The sequence below is a fragment of the Odocoileus virginianus genome, chromosome 8 (assembly GCF_023699985.2).
Source record: "Odocoileus virginianus isolate 20LAN1187 ecotype Illinois chromosome 8, Ovbor_1.2, whole genome shotgun sequence".
In the NCBI taxonomy this organism is placed as follows: Eukaryota; Metazoa; Chordata; class Mammalia; order Artiodactyla; family Cervidae; genus Odocoileus; species Odocoileus virginianus.
This window is the reverse complement of record NC_069681.1, coordinates 70627433-70647683: the sequence shown is the minus strand read 5'-3', so window position 1 is coordinate 70647683 and position 20251 is coordinate 70627433. Positions and strand designations below refer to the sequence as shown.

The 20251-nt window shown below is 46.2% G+C and overlaps 1 protein-coding gene across 4 annotated transcripts in view; it reads left to right on the top strand.

Moving 5' to 3' along the window:
• XPO4 (exportin 4) overlaps window positions 1-19859 on the top strand; it is an 86502-nt gene extending 66643 nt beyond the window's left edge. For 3 of the 4 annotated variants that reach the window (XM_070471658.1, XM_070471659.1, XM_070471661.1), the window contains 12 exons: window positions 215-360; window positions 1110-1287; window positions 4567-4726; window positions 5446-5615; window positions 6613-6787; window positions 9025-9318; window positions 10356-10536; window positions 13157-13275; window positions 14600-14731; window positions 15242-15358; window positions 15731-15823; window positions 17562-19859. In XM_070471658.1, the coding sequence (XP_070327759.1) occupies window positions 215-360; window positions 1110-1287; window positions 4567-4726; window positions 5446-5615; window positions 6613-6787; window positions 9025-9318; window positions 10356-10536; window positions 13157-13275; window positions 14600-14731; window positions 15242-15358; window positions 15731-15823; window positions 17562-17759 (1963 nt within the window). In that variant the 3' untranslated portion in view covers window positions 17760-19859. Of the gene's footprint in view, window positions 1-214; window positions 361-1109; window positions 1288-4566; window positions 4727-5445; window positions 5616-6612; window positions 6788-9024; window positions 9319-10355; window positions 10537-13156; window positions 13329-14599; window positions 14732-15241; window positions 15359-15730; window positions 15824-17561 lie in introns of those variants that run through there. The other variant, XM_070471660.1, reaches the window with a different exon arrangement.
• Window positions 19860-20251: the final 392 nt, after the last annotated feature.

The window sequence follows — 20251 nt, the reverse complement described above, 5'->3', positions numbered from 1 at the left end:
TGATTGTTTGTAAAGTGATGTTTTAATACTATGTCATAAACAATAAATCACAATTCTTATAGCGCCATGAGAACATTGTGTATATAATAAATATTTCTGTATATGTGCTCTGTGCTAACATCTGAATCCACGCTGTCAGTAAATGGGAGTGATAAGTCGCTCTGGTCTTTGCTCTCCAAGCCTCATGAAGGCGTTGGTGTCTTCCCTCTTGTAGTCTGTTAGAGGAGAGAGTCACGCGGCTCCACGGGCAGCTCCAGCGGCAGCAGCAGCAGCTCCTCGCCTCGCCCGCCTCAGGCTCCGCCGACAGCAAGACATTAGACGACCTGTACGAGGACATCCACTGGCTCATTCTAGTTACAGGTCAGTTGCTTGTTTCCTGGCCTGTGTTAATAGCAGCAGTTCTCGTGTAGGGTTGAACTTGAGACCTGGACACAGCTGCGTGTGTCCCAGAGCAGGGGCAGTGTCCTTACCGGTCCCGAACCACATAATCTGTGTGGAGCTCAGTGCGGCCCCTGCGTTGGTGCCGTCACTAGGTCTCACTGTGTCCTTGTTGCTGTTATTGATACTCTGGCTGTTAATTATCACCCTGTCTTATCTGTGAAGAAGCTGAGACCTGGAGACTGGCCCTGGCCATGCTAACATTTGGAGCCAGAGTGCTGGTCCTGGCAGTCTGACTTTCCTTTAGGGTCTTCTGTAACCATGTTGTCAGTGTTTCTGTATTTTAAATAATCAAAGGGGAAAAGACCTTACTGTTTGGAAAGGCGTTCCCAAATATTGACTTTTTATTGAGGTAATAGAATTCATGTTAATTTTGCAGAATATATTACCAGAAATTCTTTAAAGGTCATAGAGTAAAAAGCCTACATGTCAATATATGAATTTTAAAATTGGTGAATAAAACATTTGTCCTTTCCTGTATTTTTGAGGATTAATTATCTTAGAAATAGAAAGTTTCTTCTCATCAAGCTTGAAATTAACATATTAACGTTTATTATTTACTTTTACATCAATTTATATGATGTATATAAATCAAAACTGAACGCATTTATAGTGCAATTTGATAAATGTAGATTGTTAAGTGTTCATTTTTAATTTTTTTTAAACTGAAGGCTACCTCTTAGCTGATGATACTCAGGGAGAGACTCCGCTAATACCTCCAGAAATAATGGAATATTCCATTAAGCATTCATCTGAAGTTGACATTAATACAACACTTCAAATTTTGGGATCTCCAGGAGAAAAGGCTTCTTCCATCCCAGGGTACAACAGAACAGATTCTGTGATTAGGTAATATGACCTCTATAGCTGTGCTCTTGTAATTTATTCTGTTTTATAAATTCTGAGTTGATGGGTAGATGACTTGAGTGACAGACAGGTTGTTGTAAAGCTGACACATGAAAGAAGATAAAACTTGGAGAAGCCTTGAAACAAGCAAGGATGCAGGTACTCTGTGCATTTGAGCAGCGTCACTCTGCTGGGAACGGACAGCGTGTCCAGGGCTGAGGAAAACAGCGTGAGGTTACTCCGGGTGTAGCGAGGCTCTGGGGGGACATCTGGGCTGATTGTCACAGACACATCCCTTGCCCACCAGAAAGCAGTGCTAATGTGGGCTCAGGCATCCGAGTGAAAGCACCAGGACTGGGGAGTTCTTGGAAACCAGGTGGACGTGAGCACATCCTTACTGTTTGGGAAGCTGGAACGTCTTTCCAGGGGCGTTACCGCCTCTTTCAAAGCAAAAGTTTTTGTCCTGAGTATGTGACCCTTGGCAGCCCTGTTACAAGATGGCAGCAGCCTCCAGAGAGAAAATTCACTGTGATCTTTCTAAGACCATTGGCAGATCTTCCATTAATTCTTGGTGGTGAGGTTAAGGTGGGATGAACCTCAACTAAATATCCTCCTGAAAGCAGATTTGAAAACAGCAGTTTAAGTTTCAGCATCTTTAAATTTAGGTGGCTGGAAGAGAGAATAATGAAATAATACTGCTTCTGTCAGTTGCAACATCAGTAACTCAAGATGCTGCCCCCTCATTCTTTTTATTTTAATGCAAATACATAGATACCACTTAAACCTGTGCAATGAAAAATACGATTTTTAAAACATTAAACTGTCAAGCAGACGTCAGGGAAATGTTTGGGAATTTATTTCCTTTATTGTTGCATTCTCTCATTGGGAATAAAATACCCACGCTTTACTGGAAGACTCTTCTTTCTTCCCTTTGGAGTTGCTTGTAGGCCTTAGGTGAGCAACTGGTTTGGATTGGTTTGGTTCATGGGGAGTGTTAATTCCATGGTGCCGTCCTGTTATTTCCATGCCTTTGTCCCTGTCTGGGCAGCACCCTCAGGAAAGCTGTCCTTGTATTTTCAGTGCTTTTTCGATTCTTACCACTCTTGGGTATCAGTGTGGGGGCAAAACATTTTGGTATCTGAGAGCACAGACTATGGAGGGTTGAGGTGGGGGTGAAACAACAAAGAATCACTATTGTTTTTCAGTCCAAATAATTAGTGTGAAATTGAGTGGTAGGAGAGAATCAGGCCTTGTTTATTAAAAAAGTAGTTCATATTTCTTGAAGAATTGATCATTTGACAACTACTGAATCCTTACTATGCACCAGACACTGGTCTAGCCAAAGCAGACAGAGGCTCCCATCTTCCAGCTCCTCATGGGCAAGAGGGAGAAGTAGGAGGCGGGGGAATTGTTAGCCAGCGTAGGAGCTGCGGGAAGCAGACAGGGCCACGGGCAGACCTCACGGCTGCTGTCATGTCACGTGATGTCACTTGATGCCACGAACGTGGGCTTTACCTCAGAGGCACCAGGTACCCTGCTGTTTTAGAAATACCTTCTGTTTACTTAGGTGAATGTGTGTTCTCAGTGCTTATATCCATTGAAATGAAAAGCAGTAATCAAATTAAACATAATATGGGCTAATTTAGAAAAAGAAAACCCACATTTATCTTATTCGGATACATACATCTTTGTGTATGCTAATTTTTTAAGTTGCAGTATAATTGGCCTACAATATTATGTGAATTACAGCTGTACAATATAGTGATTCACAATTTTTAAAGTTTATGTGACATTTATAGTTATGAGATTTTGGCTATATTGTACAGAAATTTTTAAATAAATGTGTTTAATTTATTTAAATTGGCATTACATTTTGCTTAGTTGTGTACTAATAAGTATTGTAATGATAACTTAATCCAGAGGACATCTTTAGCACAGACTTATGGGAAATTTTTAAGAATGGTATTTTAATATCTTTATATACTTGTTTCAGAGAAGTGTATGGTATATGATCAATAAAGTGAGTATAAACATTTATTGTGTTAGGATAATATTTTATGGGGAATGAAATGGAAATAAAAATTTTAAGGAGAAAAAGTATAAAGTTTCCAGCTGTTAAAAGAACAATTTGTTTATTTTTCAAATGAATGATGGTGGTGTCAGAATTCTCTGATTATTACATTCCAATGCATACATTCAAGTGGCCACTGTAATTACTTAGTTCAGATTCTGTGAAGCTGCAAATTATATCATTTAAACAATTAATGGAAAAAATCTGATAGGCCAGCTTAAAATGGGTTGTGAAATTGTTGGGTTATTTTTGTTCATAAACTCTTTAACTTTTAGCACTGTTGGCATAGCATTGTATATACATATACATATATATATATATAGTGAGACATAAGAGGTTCTGGGGACAGGACCTTAGAACCTACGTGGTATGGGAGGTGGGGGTGGTGTCACAGGCCCGGAAGGAGCCGGGCAGCAGGGAGCACCCACAGCAGGAGGTGCTTCTCAGTAGCTGGTTGGGTCAGGAACTGAAATTGTCTATGAGCTTCCATGTAACGAGGGGATTTCTGTCCCGAGAGGAGTGGTCTTACCTCGGCACTGAAGTTGCTGAAGTGGTGTCAGGATGGGCTCCTCCCCTTCAGTCCTTCGCTGCTTTGCCTTTTAGCCAAAGTCAAGTTAAATGGACATCACTTGTGTCCCCTCCCAAACGCAGAACAAAGACTTTTTTACTTACCTGCATATCCTGCTATGTTAATACTACACAGGATATGTGTAGTATCTGAACCCCATAGTGTTCAGAAAGGATCATACGTGCAACATTTTTATTGAAAAATGCCATTACTAATCAAGTTTGTTAGAAAGTAAATAAGACTGACAGATTTAGAGACAAGACTCAATATTCAGATGAGTCACTTAGCTGTGCCCATGTACACCGTAGAATAGCCCCCATGTGAAAATAGAGCAGTGCCAACAGTGGGAATTTTAAGTTGCATTTACTCTGTGCGGTTAACTTCATGCACTTCTCCATCTTGAATCTGTACATGGTAGATTCATGTGTGCTCTGTCCCCGCAGGAGGTGTCTCTAGCCATGACTCTATTTCTTTCCTCCTGCTTCCTGAAAGGTCAGCAATAAGAGACACAGATGTGTCTCCAACCCTCTTGAAGACAGTTTCAGAGAGTTGAGAAACAGAAAAGGGCTTTTAGGGGAAAAAATATGGTTAGACAGCCTGTAAGTAAATAAAGAAATACATGACCTCCTTTTTGTGCCCACAGGCTGTTGTCTGCCGTCCTCAGAGTTTCAGAAGTTGAGTCTCGGGCAATAAGGGCTGACCTCACACACCTGCTAAGCCCTCAGATGGGCAAAGACATTGTCTGGTTTCTAAAGCGTTGGGCAAAGACTTACCTCCTGGTGGATGAGAAGCTGTACGATCAGGTCAGAATGTGGCACCGCTTGACTGGGTTTGCCTTTATGAGGATGGGAGTTAGAGAAATGAGAACAATTTTCTTGGTGATTTTCTTATCAGCATGTGAGTAATAGCCAAGCATCTTCCACACTGTGTGGACAGCGTGCTGTTTTATTAACTTTTCCTAGAGCACATCATGTGATTCTGCATACTTTAAGCTCTGTGAAGTTCAGAATACTATTTAGGAATGGATTAATTTACATTCTCTGCATTTGATGTAAATACCTGCCTGTGTTCCTGTTATGAGAATAGTTAATGCTAACAGAGAAGCCACAGTGGGGAACATCTGTGGGTTAAGAATTGTCCTTTCTGGACTTCAGGAAATGAATACCTATAGAAAATTGGTGCGAGGTACTTCAGGTTTAGTGCTAATTTCAGTTTGATTTCTCTGTGGGTTTTTCTTTCTTTTTTTTTTTTTTCCATTTATTTTTATTAGTTGGAGGCTAATTACTTTACATCATTGCAGTGGTTTTTGTCATACATTGAAATGAATTAGCCATGGATTTACATGTATTCCCCATCCCGGTCCCCCCTCCCACCTCCCTCTCCACCCGATCCCTCTGGGTCTTCCCAGTGCACCAGACCCGAGCACTTGTCTCATGCACCCAGCCTGGGCTGGTGTGGGTTTTTCTTCCTTTCTTTTTCAGCAGATCTTTCTGACCTTAAAACATTTGTTTTCTCTCTGAAGATAAGTGTGCCGTTCAGCACAGCATTTGGAGCAGACACAGAGGGCTCTCAGTGGATTGTTGGCTACCTCTTACAGAAGGTCCTGAACAACCTCTCGGTGTGCAGCAGCGAGCAGGGCCTCGCGGATGACACAGTTCAGCTGCTTGTCACGCTGGTGGAGAGAAGGGAGAGGTGAGCAGATGCTGACCTCAGGCACTGCCGTCTGAGCTCCGCCTGTCAGGTCAGGAGAGACTTTCCCACTGACAGACAGTCACCCGGTCCTGAGGTCCAGGGAGACCCTGTAGTTTTGGAGCAGTGTTTAAAACGGGTGCCACCCCTCGGGCCATTGACGGGTACTGTCCATGTCCTATTGGGAACCTGGCTGCCCAGCAGGAGGTGAGCGGGCTTCATCTATATTTACAGCCGCTCTCCATTGTTGGCACTGATGCCTGAGCTCCGCCTCCTGTCAGATGAGGGGGCAGGAGCACAAGTGAGATGTGCTTGAATCATCCGCAAACCACCCCCACACCCCTCCCCTGTCCATGGGAAAATGGTCTTCCACGAAACTGGTCCCTAGTGCCAAAATGGTTAGGCACTGCTGCTTTAGAAAATGTATTAAACTGTTGGTACAAGTGCAGAGAGGTCTCTCCCACATTAGGAGTAGAGTGGTCTAATTTGAATTTTCAGGTATCCCATTAGTATTACTCCATTTTACAGATGAGAAAAGCTGGTAATTTAACAATTACTTTAATTTTACAGAATAAAATTTTTAGTGTGTTCTACAACAAATTCTGGAAATGTTTTCAGTTTTCTTACTCCGTGGGTCCGTGGTTGTGGTTACTCCTGTCTTTGGCTGCTGTTTGTTGAGTTCTCACAGTTTACCAGGTGCTGCTCCTGACTTTGCACATGCGGCATCTGCACATCCCATCAGTCTCAGTCATGAGGTTCAGAGCTGTTATTCTTGTTATCTTTATTTTACAGATGAGGAAGCTGGTAATTAAGGGAGATTAAATAAATTTTATTGACAAACGGCTAGTTGGGTTTGAATACAAGACTTCCAAGTCTGTACCAAGTTTACCATGCTGGACTTGAAAAAGTAGTTAAATCCAGTTGTTTTCCACTTTTATTACTGCGTGTCCATGCAGGGTGAGTAAGTAATGCATCTTACGTCTGTCCTTTCTCCCTACAGGGCAAACTTAGTCATTCAGTGTGAAAACTGGTGGAACTTAGCCAAGCAGTTTGCAAGCCGAAGCCCACCTCTGAACTTCTTGTCCAGCCCTGTGCAGAGGACGCTAATGAAGGCACTTGTCTTGGGAGGGTTTGCACACATGGACACAGAAACCAAGCAGCAGTACTGGACAGAGGTAACGGCTCCCCTTATCTGCATGTCATCTCTGTGTCACCCATGAAGTGAAAGGCAAAGTTGGTCAGTCGTGTCTGACTCTGCAACCCATGGACTATACAATCCATAGAATTCTCCAGGCCAGAATACTGGGGTGGGTAGCCATTCCCTTCTCCAGGGGATCTTCCCAACCCAGGGATCAAACCCATGTCTCCCACATTGCAGGCAGCTCTTTACCAGCTTGCACTACCAGGGAAGCCCTGGTGTCTCAGTGTCCACCAGGGAAGCCTTGTTACCTGTGGGGGTTCTGAAATAGCCCTGTTTCCAAATAAGGTCGTGTTCTGAGGTGCTAGGGGTTCAGACATCAGCATTTCCATTTGGGGGAATATAATTCAACTCATGGGCTTCCCAGGTGGTGCAGTGGTAAAGAATCCAGCTGCCGATGCAGGAGACCTATGTTTGATTCCTGGGTTCGAACAATCCCCTGGAGGAGGAAATGGCAACCCACCCCAGTATTCTTGCCTGGGACATTCCATGAACAGAGGAACCTGGTGGGCTGCAGTTTGAGGCTGTGAAGAGTTGGACACATGACTGAGCACAGCTCGGATGCAATTCAACCCATAGCAGCCTCCCTGGACACAGTGTCTTACATAAGAAGGTTTCAGCTGGCACTGACAGACTGAGAGTCTGTCATCTCTGTGATTGGATGCTCTCAGTGCTTGAGAAAGGGCACAAGAACAGAAATAGGCAATGGTCTGGTTTTAGAACCAGATTGAAAACCAGCCCAGTCCCATGTGTTCTATTTAAATTTATTATTGTATGTGCAGCTTTAAATAGTATTAAGACATCCTCTTCATGGTTACTCATATTTACTTGTACCCAGGGCAGGCCTCAGTATCTGGAGTTATGGTCTGTGCCAAGAGGAGTTGGGAAGGAAAGAGACAGACTCAGAGCTTATTGGTCTTCACCCATAGGACAGAGGTTGGCCTGCAGCCTGCAGGCCAAATCTGACTGCTGTCTGATTTTATAAATAAAGTTTTATTGAAATACAGTCACGCTTAATCAGTTATATCTTTTCCTTGGCTACTTCTGCACTACAGTGAAATCATAATTGAGTAGTTAGGCCAGAGATAGTTTGTTCTGTGAAGTCTAAAATAGCTACACTCTGGCCCCTTTATAAAGTATCTTTTTTTCCCCCTAATTGAAAAGAGATGAGAATAGTAGCTGAATTCTGTGAATGGCATTGAGGAAGTCATGGTTTTTTTCTTCTCAAATTACTGAAGGAAGTAAGATGATCGCATGGACTTACATGCATTTTCATAAACATTAACTTCTTTATTTCAGTTTTACTGGGACGTGATTGACATACATCACTGTATAACTTTAAGGTTTGCAGCATAATGGTTTAAGTTACATATGTTGTGAAGTGGATTGCTGCAGTAAGTTTAGTTAGCATCCATCATCTCATGGCTAATGAAAAAGAAGAAGCAATTAAAGAACATTTATTTTCTTGTGATGACAACTCCTGAGATTGCCTCTCTTAACCTTCCCACATCTCCTACAGCAGTGGTTAACTGTAGTCGAGTCATGTATGTTATACCCCCAGTGCTTGCTTTAACAGGAAGTTTGTGCTTTTGACCGTCTTCCTCCCTCCATGAATGAATGGCATGATGTCCTTGTCCTTATGGCCAAGTAATATTCCACTGGGTGTATGTACCTCACCTTCTTTACCCATTCATCTGTCAGTGGACACTTTAGTTGCTGCCTCATCTTGGCTGTTTTAAGTGGTGCTGCTGTGAATATTGGGTGCGTGTATCTTTTTGAATTAGTGTTTCTTTTTTCAGATAAATACCCAGGGTGGAATGACTGGATCATGTGGTAATTCTAATTTTAATTTTTTGAGGAACCGCCATACTGTTTCCATAGTGGCTGCACCAACTCAAGTTCCCACTGACAGTGCATGGAGGTTCCCTTTCCTCCACATCCTCACCGGCTCTTGTTTCTTGTCTTTTTTGAGGATGGCCACTCTGACAGGTGTGAGGTATTTCACAGAGTTTTGACTTGGTTTTCCTGTTGCCTTATCCTGTGAGCACCTTTCCATGTGCCGCTGGGTGATTTGTTTGCCAGAAGTTAGGATCACCTTTGTTTTCTGCGCTTTTTTGCCTCCAACAATTAGAAATGTGGTGGAAAGTGAGTATTTGTCCAAATTGAAAAAACTTGTGAGTCATACGTTTAGAAAACTCATGCTTTATTTTCTAGGTTCTTCAGCCGCTTCAGCAGCGGTTCTTGAGAGTGATAAACCAGGAGAACTTCCCACAGACATGCCAGCAGGAGGAGGTGAAGCAGGAGATCACGGCCACGCTGGAGGCCCTGTGCGGCATTGCTGAGGCCACCCAGGTGGACAATGTGGCCATCCTTTTTAACTTTCTTATGGACTTCCTTACCAATTGCATTGGGTTGATGGAAGTTTACAAAAACACGCCAGAGACAGTCAACCTCATTATAGAAGTTTTCGTTGAAGTTGCACATAAGCAGATATGCTATCTTGGAGAGGTGAGTCGTTGGTCCCTTCCAGATCAGAGTTCCTGAGAGCTGTGTAACAGGGTAACAGACCCTTCCCACTGAGTGAACAATTATTTGAAATAATACTCTTGTGCCCCCAAAGCATTGTTCAAAAAAATTATTTTCAAAAGAGTTCAGAGGATGACTCATGGAATGAATGTAAATTCTTGCCCTAAAAACGTTAATCATCAGTCATTTCTTTTGACTAGTATTTTACTCCTTATTCAGATGAAGACTATTTGATAAAACAGTTGGATTATGGTAGAAAATTGTAACCAAGTTCTCTGTGGTGGAACCCTAGGACTTAGAATCTTAGGTGGCGATTTGTGTCTTTGTTTTGTAATCAGATGAATGTTTAGACTGACTAAGTTCTTTTATATTCAGTCAGCAAAGATGTTCCCGACTTGTGTTTTGTTGTTGTTGCTGTTAGATCAAAGTGGTGGTTTAGTTGCTCAGTCGTGGCCGACTCTTTGCGACCCCACGGGCTGTAGCCTGCCAGGCTCCTCTGTGGGATTCTCCAAGCAAGAATACTGGAGTGGGTTGCCATTTCCTTCTCCATTAGATCAAAGGAAACTGCTCAGAAGTGAGGTTTCATTTTGTAAATGGTGTTAAGTGTCATCACAGTTGCATTGTTCAGTGGTTAGGCCAGGGCTGTTTATTCTAAGGTTTGGTACTCTGTGCTTCTGCAAGTTAAACCATTTTCAATCTTAAAATAAAACTTGTCATACAAGAAGTTGAAGTAGTAAAGCAGTTCTGTTGCCAAAATCATACTGTCTTTCTCGTATGTATTATCAAATTCACACAAAGTGTCAAATTTTATGTTAGACTACTAATACTTTAAATGCAACTGTAGTCTTATGTTTTTCCATTTTTATTAATGCTTTAATATAATTTAAAACAAATGTTAGAGCAACTATCAGAATTTAGAGTAAATTTATTATATCTGAATTTAAATGTTCTTTGATATTTATGTTTATTTCCCAGCCAGGTTCTCCCTCGTAGCGTAACTTCTGCCTGCTTTTTTGCAGTCCAAAGCCATGAACTTGTATGAAGCCTGCCTCACTCTGCTGCAAGTGTATTCAAAGAATAACTTGGGGCGGCAGAGAATCGATGTCACAGCTGAAGAGGAGCAGTACCAGGACCTTCTGCTCATCATGGAGCTTCTGACCAACCTTCTGTCCAAAGAGTTCATAGATTTCAGCGACACAGGTAACGTGTGCGAGGCTTCGGTGTGGCCTCCCCGGCAAGCTCTGTTCACATGGTAGGCAGAGTTGGTCTCTGTGGCTGTGGGGGCGGGGCAGGGGGCCCAGCGCTCTCTGTGCCGGGCTCTCCTCTTCCGGGGCGGCAGTGCTGATATCTGCCCTTCATGAGGTTCCGGTCGGTGCCAGGCATGCTCCTGTCCAGCAGCATGAGGCTGGTACCACTGCTCACTCACATGAGAGGAGGAAACGGCATGGAGAGGCTGTGCCACTTGCCCAGTGGTGCACAGCTAGCCGGTAGCAGGGCTGGTGCTCACATCCCCTCATGGGACTCCAGAGGCCATTGTCTACAGAGTTAGTTTAATTGACTCGCTCCTCTGTATCCTCTGCGGTATGCCTAGGGAGCCCGAGCCCTTGGTCAGTGTGGCTTGGGAGCCACTGAAGTTGGGCACTGGCACACCACTCTGTGAAGCCCTGCGCTGGGGCCTCCCCACCAGCAGGACCTGGGGGAAGTCTGTTAGCTCTGCTGGGCCTCCCTCACTATAGAGGGGGTGTGATGGTCAGTGCCTGTCTAGTCAGGTGGGTTTCAGGTGGATTAACGATGAGCTGCAAGGTACTTCTGGTACCTGTTCTCATCACTTGCGGTCTCATCACCTCCGCTGACACAGGCCAGTGCATCTGGGTGATTTGACCTCGTGGGTATTGCTGTCTCCTCTTCTCAGAAACCTCCCACCCCCTGGGCTCAGCACACCTGATACTGGACACTGTTCTTTGCACTGGTCACTTTCCTGTCCACTCGCCAGCGGTTTCTGGCAGTCTCTGCCCTGTGTCAGGGCCCCGAGATGACGGACCTCCACTGCCCACTGTCTCCAGGCCTGGCTGCTCACATGGGTGTCGGTCCTGGGGTTCCTGATTCCTTCAGGCTGGCACTGCGTCACCTTTCCTAGATCAGGTGACCCTTAATGCCTCAAGCTGTTCTGACCTTTCCCTCGAAGGGTGTGTGTGACACGACTTGCTGAGGTTCGAGCACTGTGCCCATTGGTGTGTGGACATCTGAGGGGAGTGTGGACCATAGTGCGCGAGCCCTGAGCCCTGACTGGAGTTGAGGAGTTGGGAGGAACAGAGAGCTTTGTGTGAAGGGCATTCGGAGGGGCCAGAAGACCCCAGGAGTGAGCCATGGAAAAGAGGTTATGGGTCACTGTGGACAGGCAGGTTTTCAGAATGAAAAAGCAAAAGGATTAAAATAATTTTAACATGTTAGAAAAGAAATTGAGGCCAAAATGCTCAGGATTGAAAGTATAAAATAAGGGTAAAAAGAATAAAGGTGGGTAGAGTTGAAATCTAGAAGGAAAAAAAATGAAGACAGTTAAAGTACAAAATGAAAAAGCAGCAGCATTAGCTGATAAAACAGATGGTAAAATTAGAATGTTTTTAAGTGATTATTTTAAAAATAAAGGTAATAGGTGAGATAGAAAATATTTTAATATTATGAAATAAAATTAATAACACACTGGGTGAGATATCAAAGCACATTTGAAAGTGAGCCTCTGAGCGACGTTCCTGGGGGAACCGGCGGCTGCAGAGCCAAGTGCCCCAGTCCGGGCCCAGAGCCTGTCCCGTGAGCAGGTGCGGGGCGCGGGGAGCCCCACGAGCAGCCCAGGCTTCCTACCAGTGGGACTGAGGTTCAGCAGTGCCCGACTGTGGACAGTAGGATCCTCTCAGCTAGAGCTGAGCCTCTGGAGAGAAGGACAGAATTACACTGAAAACATGGTTTTTAAGTAGAGGTAGGTTTTTTTTTTTTTTTAACCCCATTTTTTTTTCCCCTCCTTGTTGTGAGTGTAATATCTCATAGTAGAAGAGATGTGAAGTATATAGACCGAAAACCACCCATACTTTGACTTAATCCAGAGTCAGCTGTTTCAGTTGCTTTTTGTTAATTTCTCTTTAGGTTATTTTGTAAAAATTTTTTTGTGGTCATAGTCCAAATTAATTTCATATTCTGCCTTTTTCATTGTTAGCTTTTCCCTCGTCTTTAACACATCTCATGACTTTCTCATGGCTGCATGTTAACCCACCTGTTTTCCTAATATTGAACATTTGAAATACAGTTTCTTAGATGTTTATTTGTGGATTTTGGCCCTTTATCTAGGTCTTAGGAGTCTTAGTAATTTATGCCTCATTTTTGGATTAAGAATAGTAATTCTTTGTCATATTGGCAACTTAAAAAAAAAAAAAACCCTCTATTTTATGTAATATTCCAGTATTTTTCTCCCTTCCTTTTCAGCTTAGAAAAATCCCACGTACCTAGGAGAAAAATGAATATTGCTACGGAAATAATTTACTCCACAATATGACCATTGTGTCAGTGGAGTCACCATTACTTTTCAAAAAACGTTGATGAAGCACTAGTTTTACTTTCATCACTGTAGAATGATAATGTCAGCACAGAATACCTGCACCCAGTGCTCAGACCCTTAGAGCGAAGCAGGAAAGGAGGACCCGGGTGTCTGTGTCATCCTCCCATGGATTTGTTTTGTCCTGGGGCGTGACTCCACTTTCACTGTCAGGTGGGAGAGCATATCTGTCTGTTGATGTTGCAGCTGTAAGACTGCTTTGTTGTCACATTGCAGATGAAGTGTTCAGAGGTCAGGAGCCTGGGCCGGCAGCGAGCAGATCTGTGTCGGCGGCGGACGTTGTGTTATATGGAGTGAACCTGATCCTGCCTTTGATGTCACAGGACCTCTTGAAGGCACGTGAAGAGAGGAATGTCAACGTTGAAACCATGCGTGCTTGAACGTGAAGGTTCAGGATACTTGGGACACAAGTGCATGTCTGATTTAATTAAGGGGCCAGTACCTGTGAAGTGTGCGTGAAAACAGCCTGTGTGTTGCTATGCTGTGTCCTTCACACCTGGGCCTGCCCCAGCCCTGTGCCCATTGGTCCCTCGGTGGCAGGGAAAGACTGGGTCTTCTAGAGACCGAATGCTAGTGTTCGCTGGTCTCTTGTGTTCAGCAGATACAGTACGTTGTGTGTGTGTAGTTGAACATGTAGATGTGTCCTCTGGTACTTCCCCAGCACATGCCCAGGCTGAGGGGCTGGGCATCAGGGTCCATTCCGGCCACTCCTGGACAAACAGGTGGAGAGAGCAGGGCTAACTCAGCTGGTCATGCTCCCTGTCTGACTGCACTGGGCCTTGTCTCCTCTCACCAGTCTGTGTGGAGGGTGTGCTGGTGATGAGGCCTCACACCCCTTCTGCCCCGCCCACCCCAGAACCATCCAGGAGTAGGAGGGAGAGGAAGAGGGGGCTGGGTGCTACACAGAATGCGGGGGACGGGCAGACCCTGAGGAGCGTGTGTATACACAGAATGTGGGGCAGAGCCTGAGGGACGTGTGTACACACAATGGGGGGAGACCCTGAGGAGCATGTGCTACACAGAATAGGGGGACACCCTGAGGAGTGTGTGTGTACACAGAATGGTGGGGGAGACCCTGAGGAGTGTGTGTGTACACAGAATGGTGGGGGAGACCCTGAGGAGTGTGTGTGTACACAGAATGGTGGGGGAGACCCTGAGGAGTGTGTGTGTACACAGAATGGTGGGGGAGACCCTGAGGAGTGTGTGTGTACACAGAATGGTGGGGGAGACCCTGAGGAGTGTGTGTGTACACAGAATGGTGGGGGAGACCCTGAGGAGTGTGTGTGTACACAGAATGGTGGGGGAGACCCTGAGGAGTGTGTGTGTACACAGAATGGTGGGGGAGACCCTGAGGAGTGTGTGTGTACACAGAATGGTGGGGGAGACCCTGAGGAGTGTGTGTGTACACAGAATGGGTGTGGAGGGAGACCCTGTGCAGTTGAGGGTCAGGGTGAGGGTTGTTAGTTCCCAGCACAGGATCCATCAGTTCCTAACATACTCGTTTTATTGTAACTTTTTTTAAACATCTTATTTGTGTCTTTGTGTTTTCTGTATCCTGTATATGTTTGAAACAAACCATTAGAAGCTTGGTGCTTAATGCTTTATTCCACTAATGAAAACAGGTATTGAACATCTAAATATTTAATATTTCTTTTTCAGTTTCCAACTCTGTGTAATCAATACTACAAATTAATCACATTTATCTGTGAGATTTTTCCTGAGAAAATACCACAGCTTCCTGAAGATCTTTTTAAAAGTCTGATGTACTCCCTGGAACTAGGAATGACATCATATCCTTTAAATGTGTGTCGTGAGCACTTGGCACTGGGGAAAGACGGTGCTTGAAGAAGCATTTTCAGGAGTTGTGTTTTTCCTTTTGTTGTTCAGTCTTATTTCTTGAAAAGCAGCGTCTCTTAGCTACAATGATGCTGTGTTTCTTCATGAATTTGCCTCACCTTGGCTTCCTTTCGCAGATCCCAGGGTCTCTGGTCCCTGGTCCCAGAGTCCTGTCTGACAGAGCCCAGTCAGTGGAGCTGGGCCCTGTTGCTGGCCTCTGATCTTAGCCCTACTCGGTTGTGTGCTTTGCAGTCAGAGCACATGGAGACCCCTAGTCCTGGGCCCCATGCGGGCAGGCTGGGACACAATGGGGAATTCTCGTCTCTCACCTCACTCAGCAAACTCCCATGTACTCACTTCAGTGCACTCACTTCTAGAACAGCCGTCCACTGGCTGACAGCTCTAAGTGTTGTGTTCTGAGTCACGGCTCTCTGTGCTCGTTGTTCTTTGACCGTGGTGATCAGAATGAGTTCGGAGGTTTGCCAGCTGTGCCTGGAAGCTTTGACTCCATTAGCTGAGCAGTGTGCAAAAGCCCAGGAGACGGACGCGCCCCTCTTCCTGGCCACGCGGCACTTCCTCAAGGTGAGGCTCTGGGCCTTCCTGCCAGGCGGTTCTGATGGCTTTGTCCCTGACAAGGCTGTCTTTCTTTCCACTGAGGTTTCTGGAGCTCAGCTTCCTAGCTTCCTCGGATACCACTCCTCTGTCGCTTTGTGTTCTTGAAATTCCACATGGTGACTGTACCAGGATTCGATAATCCGATAACTTTATTTACTACAGCAAGCAGTAACATCTTCACATTTGTCCTTGGGTTTTTAGAAAACCATTTTCTTTACTTTTTAGAGTTACTTAATAAGAATAACTACCACCTTCTTTTTCCCTCTTGGCATGGGGAGGGACTGAAGGGTGGTACGGTCATCCCATGTCTTTATTGAGAGGTGTTGCTCTGTCTTTCAGCTGGTGTTTGATATGCTGGTTTTGCAGAAGCACAGCACGGAGATGACCACTGCGGCCGGCGAGGCCTTCTACACGCTGGTGTGCCTGCATCAGGTACTGGTGTGTCCCTGGGCCTCTCCTGGCTCATGAGGCGGGGGTGGGGGTGTTGGACAGATGGGCTGCTTGTTCCTCAGGGACTGGGCGTTCATGCGTCTGCTCCTTCCTCGAAGCCTTGTTCTCAGTAGCTCAGGCATTCTCTGTATTTATCTGACAGACTGTTCATAAGTAGTTACTTTCCCTTCTCCACTGTCATGACCATCCTTTGCTTGATGGCTACCCTAAAACTTGTCCTGAACACCTGTGCTGGAAGACACGGTCTCTGTCCTTGAGAAACTCACAGTTTTGCAAGGAAACGAGATACAGGAGCCTCGGAATTCCGAGGAGTCTGCCCCCAGGAAGCCTGGAAAGCCACAGTGTGTTGTCTCCTAGGTCAGGGTGGACAGCTGTGGGCGGTTGGAGCCTGGAGGGCATGTGCAGTACCCCCTTGACGGGGCGGGGATGGGGGGAGTACAGGGGTTTGACTGGCCTGCCCATTTTCCACAGCGCCCTGTCCCCCTTCCCAGTGGGGAGGTGCCTGTGGGTGTGGGGGAGGTACGGAGGCTGTGCATTTGCTGGGCCTGGGACCCAGGGTAGGTTTTGAAGAGCCTCACGTGCTACTTAAAGACTACCTTCCTGCAGCACCTGGCTCCAGGGGGCTCAGGGACTCCTCACCTCTGCCATGCGTGGTGCTCCTCCATCACCTACTTCCTTCCCTCCACCGTCTTTCCTCCACCCCTGGACATAAGCCATTACATCTTGGTGGCCTTTTAGAAAACACAGGCACATGTTGTAGAAAAGAGGGCAGGGCCTCAGGCTTGGCTGGTCTGGCCCCAGAGCCACTGCTATTCCTGTGACTGGGGAAGTGACGTGTGTGTGTGTGTGTGTGTGTGTGCGCACTCACTCTCTCGTGTCATTGTGTGTATGTGTACACTCAATCACTGTGCACAGGCCTGCCTCCTGGGGGCAGTTAGGCCAGCTCCATGCTGGGGCATGGGGTGGGGTGTGTGCCTCACTCCTCTTTGTCCAGATGGGTTTAGCATCTGGCCTCCCCGCTTTGGTTCATGATGTCCTGAGAAACTCAGGAGAAGGAGTAAAAGCAGCCTTTTTCATGGCGCTTATCTTTATTGTGGAGGGCGTCACAGGCAGGGAAGCCATTCCCACTACCGTCCCATGCCACTGAGCCTGGAGCACACCTCCCTTCTGCTACAAGGGAGGCAGGGCCATGCCCCTCCCCGCCCCCCGCCCAGCTTCTGTTTGCACTTTGTGCATGCGCTGTTGTTGCTATGCGGGTAGGATTTCTGCATCAACCTCAAGGAAACCTGGGAGTCAGCTTGAAGACATAGGGCCCAGGAGTCCACCATAAATCTACCCACCAAGAGTATCATAAAATGCAAAAAAAAAGTGCTTTGAAACAGCAGGGAGAGGTGGCGGCCCAAGGTAGCTGATCCTTTGGGCTCTGGACCCGGGTTCTTGGATAAAGGCCTCTGGTCTTGGGTATGTCCTCGACTCTCTTTGTGGAGAGCTTTTGTCTGTAAAGCAGGGGTGTCAACAGAGTCTGCCTCACAGGCTTGTTACACAGCAGTGAGTTACCAGTGGAAAAGCTCAGAGCAGGAAGTGTCAAGGATCAGAAGAGCTGCTGGCCTGCCTTTTGGACACTGCAGCCCACTGATTGGTGTTTTGTGTAGTGTCTGAGGATGGTCATGCTCTTATGTACTTATCTTACGGATGCTCTGTGCCCTTCTCTCTTCAACAGGCAGAGTACTCTGAACTGGTGGAAACACTGCTGTCAAGTCAGCAAGACCCAGTCATTTACCAGAGGCTAGCTGATGCCTTCAACAAGTTGACCGCAAGCAGCACGCCCCCTGCCCTGGACCGGAAGCAGAAGATGGCCTTCCTGAAGAGTTTAGAAGAGTTTATGGCAAATGTTGGTGGTCTCCTTTGTGTAAAATAAACAACAGAGCTTTATGCTGTACCAGACCCTTCCTGCGAAGTGCACTGAATTGCTGAAAGTTGACTAGAGTCTTGTCCTGTTCATCAATCCCACAGCCGCTCGGACTCTGGAGAGCCTGCCAGCTCGGGGTGTGATGCGGGGAGAGTCGGCTCAAATCGGCTTCTGCTGTAGGCGTCAGCCGCCGTGCGGCGTAGGGCTTGTACTTTGTCAAATGAAACTCAGTCTGTGTGCAAACACACGTGGGCACCAGGAAGTACATCCCCAGTGCCTTTTCCCTCTTTGACAGAGCATCAGGTGGCCGCCAGCGTCCAGTCTTGTCATTACAAACAGCTGGATGTCTGCTTGGCCACTGGCCGTTGACGGCACATCACTGAGGAGCTGGTTGAAAGGGTAGACCCTGGGGCCCAACCATGGACCCTCAGAGTTTGTTTGTTGGACCCTGGATTCTTCATTTTAACAAGCTCCTCTCCTTTGCCACCCCGCAGCTGTCAGTCAGTGCGGGAGACATGAACGCTTCTAGCAATGTGTCCCGCGCCCCCCAACCCGGTCCGGTCCTTCCCTGGGAGGGGCAGGTGCTCCGACCAGAGAAGGGCACCAGGGTGGGTGTCTGTGGCCTCTCGTTACCCCCTGTCTGCTGGGTCACGGCAGCCTGACCACTGCAGGTCCTGTGAACCTGCTCTGATGCCTGAACCAGAGGAGGAAAATGTGTGTCTATTTTTGTTCCATGAAAATAACTTTAGGAACTGTAGCCATTTCATTGCCTTAATTTTCAGAAGAAATTACAAAAAGGAGCAGATTGTTTTAGTAAGAAATCAAGTCTTGACACTTCAGAGGTGGTTAGGGTGTTGGCTGCTATGAACCCAGGGCCCGTTCTATTGTGTTTTTGTGGTTTTATGGGTGAAATGAAAGGCTCATTCATACCTAGTCTAACTTTCTGAGTATGTTTCTGTTTCTGTCCACCCTTGTGGCCTGTGGCTGATACTCTGCTCTGAATGGCTTGCTTAAGCAATAACTCTTTTTAAGGATGTGAATTGCTGGTTCATACACACACTTAAACGTGGGGATGTCAGAGCAGTAATCACCCTCATTTCACAGGAGCCACATGAACTTAAGAGATTAAAAAGTTCACCTTGATCTCCTTTGATTTTTTAATCAGGATTTGTGTACTGCAGGCGTGTGATCCTAGCCCCTGTGGGTCAGGACCCACAGCACGGTCACAGGACGTGTGCGGTGCAGGGCCCTGTGCTCTGGTCAGTTACAGGCTCCCAGCCTATGCAGGCACCACTGGACACAGAGCAAAGCCTCAGCTTTTTGTGGAATGTTCTCTTATTCAATCATGGCTGGTTAACAACTGAGGTGGAACAGAAACATCTCAGAAGACATCTGGGGAAGCTGGTGTCCTCTTCCAGAAGTACACGTATGACCACCTTCCTGAGACACTTGGGACAGTGCATTTACTTTTAGGGTTCTCTTTCCTTCCCTTAGAGAACTTGAAGTCAGAGGCAGCAGGAGTCACTCTGTTTCTGTTTGTGTTGTTCTGGTGTTTCAGTGTCCAAGTGTCCTCGGGCCCAGCAGTTGTGATCTAAATACATCCCTGTCCCTCTGCCTAAGGGCGCCAAGATGCAGCCGACCGGGCCAGTCCTCTGACTGTGACAAGACTGTACTCAAGTTGTTATTAAAAAAGGAAAGATAAGTGGAAACAACTCTGCCTTGGTAAACAACAGGGCATCTGGACAGAGATGTCTTTGCTAAATTTGCCCATATTCTGTCATGATACTGTGTTTTCATTAGGAACCATTCAGTTGAACTGAGAGTTTCTTCAGCTTGGACCAAATGTTACTGAAAGTATCATAAGACTGTGGGTTAGTGGCAGACTGGAAGGACTGGCCGCCACCATGTCTGGGTGGTCGGAGCCAGGCTCTCTCCAGGCATTTGTGTGTGTCTTTTCCTGGTTGGACACCTGTTTAGCTTTAGTGTTGTGTTTTACTTTGCTATGTTTGTTGGCTTCCCAGTTTTGGAGGGTTTTGTTGTTATGGTCTTGGCTGAGTGGGTGTGAAGAACGCTGGCTTAATTCTAGTAAATTGATTTTTACTGTTAAAACTGTTGTCAAAGGAGTTTTAAAAGCAAAAACATTATTTGTACCCCATTTTTATACATTCAAGGGACACCGTTGCGTATTTGAGTTCCTACATGAGTGTGTTTATACTTTCTCTGGTTCACGGACGGCGTCCTTTCACCTCCGCTGTCAGCTCTCTTTCTCGGGTTTTATTTTCCTCGGCCCTTCTGTGTCTGGAGGCGCAGTCCCTGCGGACTCTGTGTATCTTTGCAGTGTGTATTCCTGTGACAACCTCTGACAAGCGTTAGCAGCTCTGTGGGAAGGACTGGTCAGCGTGTAGGTTCTGTGTGCAGTCCTGGGCGGCTGGCTGCCTGGGGCACACCTGACAGCATCTTTTCAACACTGATTTGGGTCTTCATGGGCTGGGAAATCATGG